The sequence below is a fragment of the Schistocerca cancellata genome, chromosome 2, assembly GCF_023864275.1.
Source record: "Schistocerca cancellata isolate TAMUIC-IGC-003103 chromosome 2, iqSchCanc2.1, whole genome shotgun sequence".
Classification (NCBI taxonomy): Eukaryota; Metazoa; Arthropoda; class Insecta; order Orthoptera; family Acrididae; genus Schistocerca; species Schistocerca cancellata.
The window spans coordinates 427,314,869-427,330,390 of NC_064627.1; the positions used below are offsets into that span (position 1 = coordinate 427,314,869).

The following is a 15,522-nucleotide window of genomic DNA, read 5'->3' on the forward strand; positions in this document are numbered from 1 at the left end:
ATGTGACACTGGCAAACAGCCTGTATAGTGGGTTGTGAGTCGTGAGTCATACTTGGATGTTTCAGTCCATAGAGAACTTACCTACGAAAGGCAAATGGCCCACATTCGAGTTCCGGTCCGACGCAAAGTTTTAACCGCTTCAGTCCCAGTGGTAAAATAAGTAGAGAAAAACGCTTTCATCATGTGTTTTACTGTCGTTATACATAGCTACATTCGAAATTACATTGTGTTCATTTTATTTTGTATATTTTCTAAAATATTTAAGGCATGATATGTGTTTCGGGTCTTAGGCAGTAGAAGAATAAAATATTTTATAACACGTATTAACATTTTTCTTCATGATATCTTAAAAAGCAGTTGTTCTCAAGTACACACAGATATATATGTATTACACTTCTTGCATACGATCCTGCAAGCTCCACAGCAGCATTTAGATGCATTCTTCGCCATTACATATTGACGGAGGTGATTAGCCTGCTCATATCGACTTAAGTTTCTCGGCTGGGGGCAGCATTTCTTCTCCTGAGTTGTCATCTGATCGGTAACTGTCAGAGATCTGACATTTACACACAGGTATTTCTTTGGAGAGCTGCGAGGAACTTTTTTCACATGAGAAGACTAGCAAAATTCAGTCTAAAATTTATTAGGGGCAATCTGTTACATTCTGGTACTCCTTACTTTCTACACTATCTTTTGTACATAAACTAGCAATTAACAATAGCTAAATCAGTTAAATGGTTAAATAATCTATCAGGGCATCTTTTGGATCTGGTATTTGACCTATGCAAGGACATCGGATCAAAAAAATAAGTTATGACTGTAGTTTGTCTCGGAGGGAGACATGCAACGGCACCACCCTCGACCGGCCATCCGAACCCCGTGCGTGGGTGGCAGGGGGCTACTTCGAAATCATCAAGCCCCTTTTCTTACTGCAAATTACGATTCTAGGGCAAAATCTACATGCGTTTTGTCTGAAGCATTATCTTCGTTTCGCTGCAGATGGTGCTGTAATCGGAGGGGCAGAAATGGGTACACAATGGTAATTTACGACATGCTACTCAATGACCTTTAAATATCCAATGGCACTTGAGTCCCCACCTCCATGACGCGAGGGCAGGACGTGCCAGTATTTCATAACTTCTAATTGTGAACGCCATCTGCAACGTCGTGTTCCTTCGACATGTCGAGCAGGGGACTACTTGACGCGGCACCGTCGCAGTGTAGCGAACTACGAAGTATAATAAAAGGCAGTACACGACGATTGGAGCTCACGTATCGATAAAAGACATAAACATAAACATTGTAATACTTTCACAGTGTTTATTGCCTGCACGCCTACCTGTCATTTGGAGAACAGACGTGTAAGTGGTCGATGAAATTTGCAACCACAGAGGAAACAACTGAAATGATCCCGATTTACGAAGAATGTAGAAGAAATGTTGAGGCCGTTGCCTTGTATACCGAGCGTTTTCTACACTCCTGGAAATGGAAAAAAGAACACATTGACACCGGTGTGTCAGACCCACCATACTTGCTCCGGACACTGCGAGAGGGCTGTACAAGCAATGATCACACGCACGGCACAGCGGACACACCAGGAACCGCGGTGTTGGCCGTCGAATGGCGCTAGCTGCGCAACATTTGTGCACCGCCGCCGTCAGTGTCAGCCAGTTTGCCGTGGCATACGGAGCTCCATCGCAGTCTTTAACACTGGTAGCATGCCGCGACAGCGTGGACGTGAACCGTATGTGCAGTTGACGGACTTTGAGCGAGGGCGTATAGTGGGCATGCGGGAGGCCGGGTGGACGTACCGCCGAATTGCTCAACACGTGGGGCGTGAGGTCTCCACAGTACATCGATGTTGTAGCCAGTGGTCGGCGGAAGGTACACGTGCCCGCCGACCTGGGACCGGACCGCAGCGACGCACGGATGCACGCCAAGACCGTAGGATCCTACGCAGTGCCGTAGGGGACCGCACCGCCACTTCCCAGCAAATTAGGGACACTGTTGCTCCTGGGGTATCGGCGAGGGCCATTCGCAACCGTCTCCATGAAGCTGGGCTACGGTCCCGCACACCGTTAGGCCGTCTTCCGCTCACGCCCCAACATCGTGCAGCCCGCCTCCAGTGGTGTCGCGACAGGCGTGAATGGAGGGACGAATGGAGACGTGTCGTCTTCAGCGATGAGAGTCGCTTCTGCCTTGGTGCCAATGATGGTCGTATGCGTGTTTGGCGCCGTGCAGGTGAGCGCCACAATCAGGACTGCATACGACCGAGGCACACAGGGCCAACACCCGGCATCATGGTGTGGGGAGCGATCTCCTACACTGGCCGTACACCACTGGTGATCGTCGAGGGGACACTGAATAGTGCACGGTACATCCAAACCGTCATCGAACCCATCGTTCTACCATTCCTAGACCGGCAAGGGAACCTGCTGTTCCAACAGGACAATGCACGTCCGCATGTATCCCGTGCCACCCAACGTGCTCTAGAAGGCGTAAGTCAACTACCCTGGCCAGCAAGATCTCCGGATCTGTCCCCCATTGAGCATGTTTGGGACTGGATGAAGCGTCGTCTCACGCGGTCTGCACGTCCAGCACGAACGCTGGTCCAACTGAGGCGCCAGGTGGAAATGGCATGGCAAGCCGTTCCACAGGACTACATCCAGCATCTCTACGATTGTCTCCATGGGAGAATAGCAGCCTGCATTGCTGCGAAAGGTGGATATACACTGTACTAGTGCCGACATTGTGCATGCTCTGTTGCCTGTGTCTATGTGCCTGTGGTTCTGTCAGTGTGATCATGTGATGTATCTGACCCCAGGAATGTGTCAATAAAGTTTCCCCTTCCTGGGACAATGAATTCACGGTGTTCTTATTTCAATTTCCAGGAGTGTAGGAAAGCTCGTTCTCGCTCGTTCTTTTAAGAGGCTGTGAACATCTTTATGTCTGATGGCAGCGTACAGATCGGCAAAAGGAAACGAAGCAAACGTGTTACAAGAGAATCTAATGAAACAAATGTGCTAGTGGCAGTGCACCACAACCAATGGATAAGCGCCCTTCAATTACACCGCGTTTGTGCCATGTGCATAGGTAGTGTTGTCACAACAGTGCATCGTCGTAAGTATCATCCATACCATGCGTCACTGCATCAAGAACTTCATGGCGCTTATTTCCGTAGACAGCTAGTGTTTTATGAATGGGAACGTCAACAAATGCAAACGGCTCCCTTGTTATTTGCCGATCTGGTACCTTCCCCCGCGGAAGTCGAACACGCGGCAGAACAAATGGACGTGGTCAGCCCATAGAGGGCTCCGCCTCCGCGGCGGCTATTCCGCGCAGCGGCTCTCGTGCAGCGAGGGCGCCACCGCTAAGCCACGTGCAGACAGCGGCCAATAGCCGCTCCCTCCGGTTTCGTATATAGGGACCCGCTCTGCCCTAGCCCATTCGCTCCTTCCGCCTCCATGATTTCTACCTCACCATTTATGGCCGTCCAATCCACCTCACTCCTACCCTCAAATACCTTGGCCTCACACTCGACCGCCACCTCACCTGGACTCCCCATCTCCTTACCATCCAAAACAAAGCTCACAACCGCGTCCGCCTCCTGAAACTCCTGTCCGGCCCGACGTGGGGTCTGCATCCTTCCACCATTCTTCACACCTACAAATCCAGGTTCCGCCCCATCCTTTGTTATGCCAGCATCGCTTGGACTTCCACCCCTCCCCCGTTCCATAAAGCCCTCCAAATCCTCGAACGCCACGCACTCCGCCTCGCCTTCCGCATCCGCCTTCCGTCCCCCACGCGCATCCTCTACGACCTCATCCCCTTCCCCCACCTTCTCCTTTTCGTTGAACACATCTGCACACTATATATTGTCCGCCGCCTTGATCCCCCTCACCCCTGGTGTCTCCCTTCCTCTCCACTCCCAACCAGTTGCCGCGCCTTTACCGTTGTGTCCCTCCCTCTCTCCATCTTCACACCCTCCATCTCTTTTCCCAACACAACTTCCACCATCTACCCCTCCCGGATGATGAGCTTCGCCCTGACATCTACCCTTCCTACCAACTCTAACCCCCTCTTCCTGCCTCCTCCTCAGGGCTCCCTCTCCTCCCCTCCCTCCTTCTGAGCGGCTTTACCCTCCTACTCCCCCTCCATCTCTTGTGCCTCCTTTCAGTGTCCCTGCGCTCCCTCCTGCCCTGTCTTCCCTTTTTCTCTCCCGCCCCACGTGTCTCCTGCCTCTTCGTGAACCCACGGTTGCCCCTCCTCTCTTCATCCCGCCGCTTCCTCAGCTGCCCCATGCTCTCCCCTCCTTTTCCATCCTCTCAGACCTTTCCCTCGGCAGGTCCCACCTGGTAGTTTTACTCTTCGTCGTGTGTGCTCCACGTGGGTTTTAAGTGTGTTGTTTCAGAGTGTTTTTAATTCTGTGGCCAACTTTTAACCTGTGCATGCGCATTCAGTGTCTTCCCTGTATTTGAAGAATCACCAACTTTGTTTTTTTAACTTTCTGATGACTTTTTTAATTGTCCCCCATGAACGTCTACATGTCCCTGTCTTTTTACCTCCATTTTCTCCCCTCACTCTGTTTTATGTTCCCTTTTTTATCTCCTTATGTATGTATCATTTTATTCTTGTTTTAGTTGTCGTTTCTCTCGGCTGAAGAGCGGCGGATTGTGCCGCTGACAGCCCTCCCCTGCCCATATGGGGCAGGGGAATGAAATCACAATAAAGAAAAAAAAAACCTAGCCCAGTTCCCTCCCTCCCTTCTTCCAGTCTCCCTCATCTCCTTGCGCCTGGCAGATCCTCTGTTTTAATCATCGTCAGTGTGCCACATCAGTGTTGTGTTTAGTGCTGTTTCTCCTGTGCATCAAGAGGTGTGATTTTAATTGTGTACTGCCTTGATGTTCGCCGTCAGTGTTTGTTATGTGCTACACCATCCGTCGATACCTTTTATGCTCCAGTCATACTGTGCCTTGCGTTCTTTTAATTGTCGCAGTGTGTGGCTTTTTGTGTGTGCTACTTTTAAACAGTTTTTTATCTCCATTTTATGGTCACCCCGTTTTTTGTCTATTGCCTTCCATGATGTTCCCCCTTTTTTATATCTATGTTCACCATATACTCTCCTTGGTTCTTTTTAAATGTCTTCTATTGTTTGTTCTATGTCTTTCGCCGGCCGCGGTGGTCTAGCGGTTCTGGCGCTGCAGTCCGGAACCGCGGGACTGCTACGGTCGCAGGTTCGAATCCTGCCTCGGGCATGGGTGTGTGTGATGTCCTTAGGTTAGTTAGGTTTAAGTAGTTTTAAGTTCTAGAGGACTGATGACTTTAGAAGTTAAGTCCCATAGTACTCAGAGCCATTTGAACCATTTGAGGTTATTAATGCGGTAGGAAATTTCAGTCACAGCACTTCCCGGGAAAGACCACTTTTCCGTTCCGAATCCCGGTACGACACACCATATTAGTGTTTCAGGAAGTTTCCCAACAGTGCACACTAATGCAGAGTGGAAGACTCGTCGTAGAAACACATTGGTTGGCCTGCTGTATGTCGTGTAAAGCCGGTGTGAGGCTGCCACTGAAGTACTTGCTGTTTGGTGTTTCCTCAGAGCCGCGTGGAGGAGTCGCCCATCGTGCTGTGGCTGCAGGGCGGGCCCGGCGCCTCGTCGCTGTTCGGCCTCTTCACGGAGATGGGGCCCTTCTCCGTCATCAACGGCACCACGCTGCGGCCCAACCCACACTCCTGGCACCACGGACACTCGCTCCTCTTCATAGACAACCCCGTCGGCACAGGTAGGTGTGCTGCGCCGCTCATAGCGGATATTAACAACGAACATGATTAAAACCAACAAACATCAGGGACAGCTTCCCGAATGAAAGTGGAGGGGAAAAAGATCCTATTAACATGTGTACGGAAATGGGCGGTGTGCTTACAACGGCAACAAATCGTTCGGAAATAGGCTACAGAGATGTATCGTATCCACGTCACAACAGATTTTCAAAGTGGCCTCCATGGAATGCAGTGCATGTGTTCACACGTCGTATCATGAATTGCCGCACTCTTTCGCACGTTCCCGTCTCGCCCCAGATAGTGTCACAGGACAGTGAACACGCCGTTGAAGCGTCTGCACATCAGGAACTGGTTCAGCATACACAACGCTTTTCAGATGCCCTCAGACGTAAAAATCCAGAGGGCTTAAATCCAGTGATCTAACAGATCGTACTACAGGGCCTTCGTGTCCTATCCCTTATCCGGGGAAGATGTTGTTGAGGTACTGTAATGTGGAAGTGGAGTAGTGCTCTGTCATGCAGAAAACATTTAATCTGTCATACTGCCGAAGGCACATTCTCAAGTAGCCCAGGCAGAGTATTCTGCAGGAGGTCTAGGTACATTCCTCTGTCGAGGCGTTTTGGAATAATAACCGGTCCAGGTATGTGGTCGCCAAAAATATCCACGTAAGCATGATGCTGAACCGATGCTGACGAGATGCCTCAACAGCCCATGCCGATTATACAGATCGATGATGCCATTTCTGGTAAAAGTTGCTTCGTCGATGAAGAGGACTGATGACAGAAACCCCATAATTGTGTTGGTCTGGTGCAAAAACCATTGTCAACATACTTCCCGTAGAGGAAAATCTTCTGCTATAGTCCTTGCAATCGTTGTAGATGATAGGGGTAATAGCTGTTGTCATGCAGGGCACACATAATCGTTCTCTGGCTTACACCACGTTGGCGGGCCACTCGCCTCCAACAGATACTACAGTTCGTCTCAATATTCTACAGAACCCGGTCCTTCAAATCTGGCTTACGTACAGTTCGCTGTCTCCCTACACCATCGTCTGTCTGAAAGGACCCATGATCACATGAGCGACCAAAAACGGCTAGAAATTTTGTGTGATGTGCTTGTTGTCTGTGAGGGTACTTGTTTCAGTATAGCTGTGCTGCCTCTGGACCTTTTCCATCTGCGAGGCCTACATAAACACCACTGCTGCTTCTTCCCGACATGAATACCAGACCAGTGTGGTGCTTCCAGTTCGCTGCATCAATCACACGGCTTGCAACACACAAGGCACGTGTTGAGGGGAACTTCAGTTGTCAGCGCCATCTACCATGGCAACGATGCATTTCCGGACACATGTTCATAGGACTTTCTTACCTCCATTTCCAGTCAGGAATCCGTCCCTTCAGTTTGTCGGTTTTGTTAATGTTTACATTGTTTAATAAGCTGCTCAAACACGTAATAGTCGTTTGCCTTTGAGGCTCTAACAGAAGTCGTGTTTTCAGATAAAATTATGTGAAATCTGTAGAGTTATGAACTAACTTACAAGTCTGATGCTTCAAAACGTGTACGGTGTTTCTGTGCGTATTTGTAGAAAAGGTGAGTTTGCAAACGAGGACAGATATCATGATAATAATTGTAAGTAATGCCAAAATATATGCACACTAACATTATTTTTATAGGTAGTGTAATTTTTTATGTCGCCGACTGAACTCAAAATAACCGCGCGGGATTAGCCGACTGGTCTAGGGCGCAGCAGTCATGGACTGGTCCCGGCGGAGGTTCGAGTCCTCCCTCGGGCATGGGTGTGTCTGTTTGTCCTTAGGATAATTTAGGTTAAGTGGTGTGTAAGCTTAGGGACTGATGACCTTAGCAATTAAGTCCCATAAGATTTCACACACATTTTGTAACACCCCACCCGTCACATATCTGGTTTTGGTGTGTGTTCACCCCCAGGTAATTGACTAACAGATCAACCGAGAGTGCAAAACTGCCGCAATGACAGATAATGCAAAGAAAGTAATTAGGCCCTGTGACTCCTGATTGAACTGTGGTGGCAGTGTTGACATTAATTGATTCAGAACTGATCCCTTTTAATTAAAAGGGGTGCACATTGATGTTATATTCAGCTATTGAACACCAGCTGCAAATGTTGAACGTAAAATTAATTAAGAAAGTGACTTGGGATTTCAACTACTTGATTGAAAACAGATGCAGTCGATTAGCACAAATTTATTTTTAACTCATGACCTTCAATCATCACATTACATGTCTCTCCTAACAGGCAGTGGTAATAAATTGCGTTTGCGTGGAGTAAAGCGCGATAACTCAAAAGTAATTCCTATCGACTGACCCAGGCGTAATGTGAAGTGCGAGAAGAATTCTACAATACACGGCCCATGAAACCCTCGTGGAAACTTTGCTGACGTGATCCAACAAATTAATCAGTGGCCGGAGAGGGCACAATATCACCGAATACAACGTGGCGGAGCGGCGTCGTTGTGCAGACGTCAGACGACCTCATGGTGCTGCAAGGCTGCTCTCGTCTATTCATTCCTAGCTATCTTGCTCAGTATATAGCTGAACCAAAACTTCCTATCTCCAAGCTCAATCGTTCCATTTGCTAGGTCCTAAACTGCAGAGATGCTCACTCTTTCCCTGACAAGCTGAGTAAAGAACGTCACGTCCGCACTCTAGGCAAGCTGGGAATGGAAGACTTTACGGAGACTTCTCATAGTCCGCTCGTCACCTCGGTTTCCCCTCCAGCAAAATCACTTACGCCAATTGCAGCGCAAGTAGCGTTAATTATGCGTCGCTTCCCAGCACTTACCAATGCCTGCTCTGGGAAGTGAACAAATTCCCACAAAATATCCCTTCCTCTCAACTTCTGCTATTTAGCTCCTCCCAGGCCACCCATCAAGGTTGGCGTCTGCACAACCACCAAGTTTTCCGGAATTCTGACTCCCAGGAGAGTACTTCAAATTCCTTGGTCCTACGTTCCCATCGGAGGCCAGTGTATTTCATTCTGTCGCTCTTTACCTGATTTACTTCAGACTCTGCGGACCGTGAATTCAGCGTGAAGTTGCTATAGTCACGAACATGCATTTTTTGACCTCTGTTGACTGCTCCACCATAGGTTTGCGCGGCTTTCTCGTATGTTTCACTGATAACAGAACGACAGACATTTATCAACAGGCATACAAATTCTCTGTCTGCTTCCCGGTACACCAGCATGGGGTCAACCACCCCACTGACTGTCACTCATCTTAAGGCAGCTGGAGGCTGCGCCCCATTACCGCTGTCTCAAGAGTTTGAGCCTCCCTAAGCTGCCTATTGTCACTTCCCTTCACTGCTCCCCAGTCGCGTGCCGTGGTCAACTCGAATACTTCCCTGGGGTAAACTAGCCTCCAGTAAATCAACGCGTTTCCACAAAGTTTTCGTGTCATGTAAATTACTTTAAAACCATCACCCAATATTAATTATTCCAATACGTCCATACTATACCCTCTACAAGATTCATTATGCCCTGTCAGTCATTTTTGTTCAGCCCTACTGTTCACTCAACGTGAGTTGGGTGATCTTTAATGACTTCATGTAAGGGGAATAGTTCTTGCCATCTTACATAGCTCCTTTCTTCAAATCAATTTTGTAGTACAAGTGATGACTCCTATTGTGTTACCACCTGTGGTACATAATTACTATCTCCATAACTGGTATTTTTAATCCGTTTGCGTGATTAGTTACTGGCGATGATTACCACTGCCTCCTCTCTGATGCAAACTCCCACTCATTCCTGTGGTACCTGCCTTCAGTGACTGGATTTACTGGCAAAGACATGATCATTATTTAGTCCTAATTTTACTTTAATGTCTGCAGATTCCTGAGACAGTTATTGGTCGGAGTACTCAAAAGAAAACTACAATTATATTACAAGGACACACGTCGCAAAGGACAAATACACATGTCTAAGCACCTCTGTGCTTGTCATTTGAATGGCAAGACCCGCAATTATAACTTAAGTTCCATTGACTCTCAGTTATCCATTCCTACCCGACTTAAATTACTAAAAACATACATGAACAATATTCGTGTATCTTTTTGTGAAGTTGATAGTGGTTGCTCTCATTCAATTATATGTGAACTCCCGTTTGACATTTTATAAATAAAGGTTTTTTTTGTGTCTCACTGTCTCTGGACGTTTATATTGTGCATGGTGTAAGTGTCATCTTTACACAATACAACAAGGTCTGGCCCAGTCCAGTGTCTGGGATTGTGTACACACTTGTAGCTTTTTTTATATATACATATCTATAAAACACAACCAAAATAACGAGAATCATCGCGTATTGAGCAATCACTGTTGCGTATTTGTAACAAGGTATAAGTATGAAATCTTATTCTAACACAAAGAGACGTGGCATTACAAATACATGACGTTTTAAGAAATGGCACATTTATAAAATCATAACCTTCTTATAACATAATTCATAAATAGAACAAATGAGTACTTTACGTTCGTTGAGGTGCATGTTATTCATTTGAATCCACACTGACACACCCACACACACGGCACAAGTTTCTTGTAGGAACGGAAGTGACATTAGTTCTGACTAGCAATTTGAGGGATGGCTAACGGCTGAGAAGAGAGCAGCGTCGATTACCGAGATGGCGCCACAGGCACCCACATCTTCTTGAGGCAGGATGGCTCTCACATAAGAGCTCGTTGTTGACATCTTGTCCGACAGGCACAAGACCCCATCGGTGCATCTATGATCGGTGACCTCTCGCGGCTCAGCCACAGGTCATTGCTCGCTCTATAGACGTTTTAGTGCAAGGGAGGGGCCGTGATCAGACAAGAGCCTATTTTTTGCTCAGACCTTCAAAGTTGGTGTTATTAGGCACAAAAGATCAGCTGGGCTGTCGCTCCACCTGACGTGGCGAGCAATAAATATAGAAACCTTATTGGACCTCTTCATTGCTGCCCCCGATCCGTACCGTGTACAGAGACCAGGACCGACCTCTTTGTTGTACACAGAGGTGCTGAATGTCACCTCTCCTTGGCTGCTGAGTTGACCACCGTCCCCGTCGATTCAGGGCGTGGTCTGCATACCATCACCATCGTCAGCTGTGTGCTCCCCTCATTGCTGTCGTCCTCGTTCCTTGTCAGCTTGTGTGTGGTGTTCCAGGTGTCGTAGCTTCAACTCCCTCTTGCTCAGTTACGCCACCTTAACACACTTAGACAACTAATTTTAGTACATGGAAGGTGCTCATGTTTAACCATCAGTACCATACACTTTTTTTTCTGAAAACAACGAAGTTGTCTCATTACAAAAGGAATGATTTTCTTGCTTGTAAATCAATTTCAGGATCAATTAAAATTGAATAGGGAATCAAGATTATCTGGACAGGATCCCATCACCATTTCTAACTACCAATTCCTACGACTAACACGGTGTTGGCCAACCCGACTACATATCTACTATTTACTACTTTTTATCTCTAATCTTGTTTTTTCTTCTGAATTCCCTATGTGGCTGACGTCCCTCTTACTGTGCCTGCGAACATGTATAAAATACAACAAACTTAGATATGTGTCAGTCTTACCAAGACTTTTGTTGGAAGTTTGGATAGCGTCCTTTATCGTGTTCTATTGCGACACTTCTTCTCTCCTCTATTTTCTTCCCGTTTTCTCCTTTTGTCACGAATGATTTTATAAGGCCTGTGAACATGTTTCGGATTAGCAATGTCACAATGGCACAACACAAATATAGCTCACTGCTCATACTCGCAGTTGTGACACTATCTTGGTATCAACAAGTATTTCTGGCGTATTAGTGGTGCTGTTTGCTCTGTAGATGATTACATCCGGTATATTTGTTAACATGCATTGGGTGCGCTAATTCACGCAACTGCGCGTAGCTGTCCACCTCTTACGTATTTAGGGGCATACCAGATGCGTCGGTGCGTCCTCGTAACGACCTACGGGACTGGCCACCTTGAATATGTTCTCCAATGACGGATATACAATTACAGTGAACCTTCCTGTAACTTACAGAGACCCTAATCTATCTTTTTCTAGGGTACGCTCAGAAATACTTGTTTTCCATTTTTTGATCATGTGTTTTTACAAAATCATCTAGTGCACTTCATTTTCTCAACATCTAGAGGCGAGATATCATTATTAATAATAAACACAAAGTATAGGCACATATAAACGAGACATTCTACCATTAAGATCAGTACATATACAAATAAACAAGACACTTTAACAAAATCCTTATTCTAAGCCTATATTTACTACAATTCCATGTACAAAGTCTGCAGGTCACTCTTCCACAAATGCCTTTAAATGTTCTGTCGGATGCACTCCCAGGGACCTTCCTGTTTTTATGGATTCTACTTCCAATGCGTTGGCATGCGCTATTCTCCGCACGCGCACAGGCCCACTATACGCGGCGAAGAATTTGTGGCACAACTTCCTTTGCTTGTTTGACAGCCGGTATGTCTTAATGAGTACCTTTTCCCCAACCACAAATTGTCGTACTCGCTCCCCTTTATCCGCTCGTGCTTTGCGCTTCTCGCCTGCGCGTCGGATATTTTGTAGGGCTTCCTCCACGACAGTCCCATGTCACTGACGTGTTCTTGGAGGAAACTCCACTAACTGACGGAGCCTGTCCGGCGGGTCCCGGTTCTTTAGTTCCGTAATTGGAGCTAACAGTGTGGTGCTGTGGGGTGTCTCATAAATTACTTCCTGGAAATCTTTGATGAAGATGTCCCACGTAGCGTGCTTCTTACTGCAGTACAATCTGCAAAGGTTTCGTAAATCCTTCATTGTTCTTTCAGAGGGTTTAGAACTGGGGTGGAAGCGGGATATGAAAACTGGTTTAATCCCATGACTTTCAAGTGTTCTCTTCCATACCTCCGACCTGTACTGTGGCCCATTGTCTGACAAAATATACTCTACTGGCCCTACCTGTGCCAGGAAATCTTTACGTAGCGCCCTGCTCACCGTTGTCCCGGTTGCTCTTTTCAATGGTGTCAGTGACGTACTTAGACGTTAATTCTAAGACCACCATGATGTATCTATAACCCCTTTGTGTGGTTCGTAACGGACCCATCAAGTCCGTCGCCGCTGTTTGTCTTAATTTCTCCGGAATAATGGGGTACAGAGGCGGCTGCATGGCTACAGTACTTGTTTTCGCCTTCTGACACTTCTTACATACCGTGAGAACCTTGCGTATTCGTCTCTCCGTGTTTTTGAAGTGACAGACGCTTTTTAGTTTCAAGAAGCACTTCTTGGGTCCGAAGTGAGCATAACTGAGATGTGTATACCAGATGAGTTTGTTTATTACTTCCTCTGGCGCACACACACGACCCACGACGTCTCACCCGGATTTCTTCTGTAAAACAGGACCCCCTTTCTTAACAGATAATGCTGCCTAAGCCTGGCTTGCGTTCTATATTTCCACTTTTCTTTTATTCCTCTCAGCACAGGATCTTTGTCTTGTTCTCGCCCAATATCACGCATTGTCACTGTGATATAATTCTCAAATGCCACTTTTCGTAGATAGAACAAGGAGCAATGTTCTTGTTCCAGTTCTTCAGCCTGATAATCGCTTATCCCCAGAGGGGAACGGGATAGTGCATCCGCTATTACATTTGTGGGTCCCGGTACGTAGACTATGGAAATTGAATTCCTGGAGGACAGCAACCCATCTCGCAAGCCTCCCATGCATTAATTTGGCCGTAAGTAAGAACTCCAGAGCTCTATGATCGGTATAGACATGTGTCTTACGTCCGAATAAAAAGTACTTGAACTTCTGGAACCCCCACACTATCGCGAGGGCCTCCAGTTCGGTTACTGAGTAGTTCCTTTCGCTTTTACTCAGCACCCGACTCCCGAACGCGATCGTTTTGTGTATCTTTACTCCATCTTCTTCATATTCTTGGAAGACCATTGCGCCTAGCCCGGTTTTCGCGCTATCCGTGGCCATACAGAAGTCATGCGCCAGATCAGGATGTGACAGAATCTGAGCCTTTACCAGAGCTGATTTTAGCATACTGAATTCGCTTTCTGCATCATTGTCCCATATCCACGCCGCATTCTTTCCGGTTAATTGACACAGTCGTGGTGTCGCCAATGCCTCTATATATATGAATTTTTTGTAAAAATCCACGACACCGAGAAAGCCTCTCAGCTGTTTCCTTGTGGTAGGCGATGCCAATTCTGCGATTGCCCTCATCTGCTCTGGGTCTGGCATAATTCCTTCCCCTGAGATGACATGACCCAAAAAATGTACTTGTCTTCCTCCAAAACAGGACTTTTTTATATTTACCGTCACCCCATGTTTTCTTAATTTGGAGATCACTTCTCCTAGAAGATTGTTGTGAGATTCCCATGTCTTTTCCGCAATGAGGATATAATCAACGTAACATGTTATTCTCTCCCTTAACCCTTCATCCAAAATCGTTCCTAATCCTCTTATAAATGCTGCAGACGAAATATTCAGGCCAAAGGGGAGTCTCTTAAATTGATAGCATGTACCAAATGCGATGAACGTCGTGTATCTTCTACATTCTGGATCCAACTCGATTTGCCAGAAGCTGGATTTCAAATCCAGAGAGGAAAACACCGAAACTCCATGGAATTTCGGCAGAAACTCATCGAGCCTCTCGGGTCTCGGTTTCCGGAACTATGATTGTATTGATCTGCCGGGAATCTAACACAAGTCGAATTTCCCCGTTCCTTTTGTCTACGATCCTGATGGGGCTGTTGTATTGTGACTTTGCTGTCTCTATCACATCCTCCCTCTGCATCCGCTAGAGTTCGATAAAAACACGATCTCGGTACGACCACGGAATCGGGTACGGCGCTACTCGAAAAGGTTTGTGCCTCTTTACGTCAAATTTATGTTGATAGCCCTTTATGGAGCCCGTCTTGGGGAGAAAAACTTCAATATTCCTTCTTAGCACATTGTCTAACCCTTCTTTGTCTGCGTCTCTTATGACCTGTATGCCATGCAATTTCTCGCTTATTTCCTTATGTATTTCTAATAACTGTGCTTCTTTCGAAGTACTATCTCGATTGTCCTGTCCGCCGTCGGCTTCACTTGTTGACTCCTCCTGGTTTGGAAACTGTAGTCTGAGACTGCTCTTTTGTACCTGCCCTGGGATTGCTTGTTCATCGAAACGAAGATGGATTTTGTCACCCTCTCCTAATGTGACTTCTCCTCGACCTAAATCGATTATGGCTTTGCTCGTTGATAGGAAATCCATACCAATGATAATATCGGTGGACAGTTTAGGAATGACAAAAAGATTAGCAGTCAACTGATGTCCCTGACATTCGAATTCTAAACGTGTCTCTTGAGATATTTCTATACTCTTTCCAAGTAATGCACCCCTGACCTTCGTCTTTTGTGTGGCAAGAGTCGGTGGGTTCAGCATATTCTTACATGTCTTAAATACCTCTTCTGAGATCGCTGAAAGCTGGCTACCACTATCAATTATAGCGGCCACCGTTAAGTCGCCTATTTTGATTTTGACTAATGGGTATATTTATTTATTTTGTTGCCCTTCCTTTTCTTCGAGGAGTAACTCGGTGACATCCTCGTATTCGATAATGTTTATGTTACTGACTAGTTCCGAGATTACGGACGTTTTGCAACTCCTGTCCGTGCTCTGGTCTAGTCATTCGTAATCCTGCCCGTTAAGGTGGGATGGACCAGGCTTCGGAGGGCGGACTTCGA

At 46.6% G+C, this 15,522-nt stretch overlaps 1 protein-coding gene across 1 annotated transcript in view; it reads left to right on the forward strand.

Annotated features, from left to right (window-relative positions):
• The window catches only part of LOC126154645 (venom serine carboxypeptidase-like), a 100,560-nt gene that overhangs the window by 15,073 nt on the left and 69,965 nt on the right, over nt 1–15,522 (forward strand). Inside the window, exon 3 of the mRNA XM_049916175.1 lies at nt 5,601–5,784. Coding sequence (XP_049772132.1) covers nt 5,601–5,784 — 184 coding nt within the window. The remainder of the gene's footprint in view (nt 1–5,600; nt 5,785–15,522) is intronic.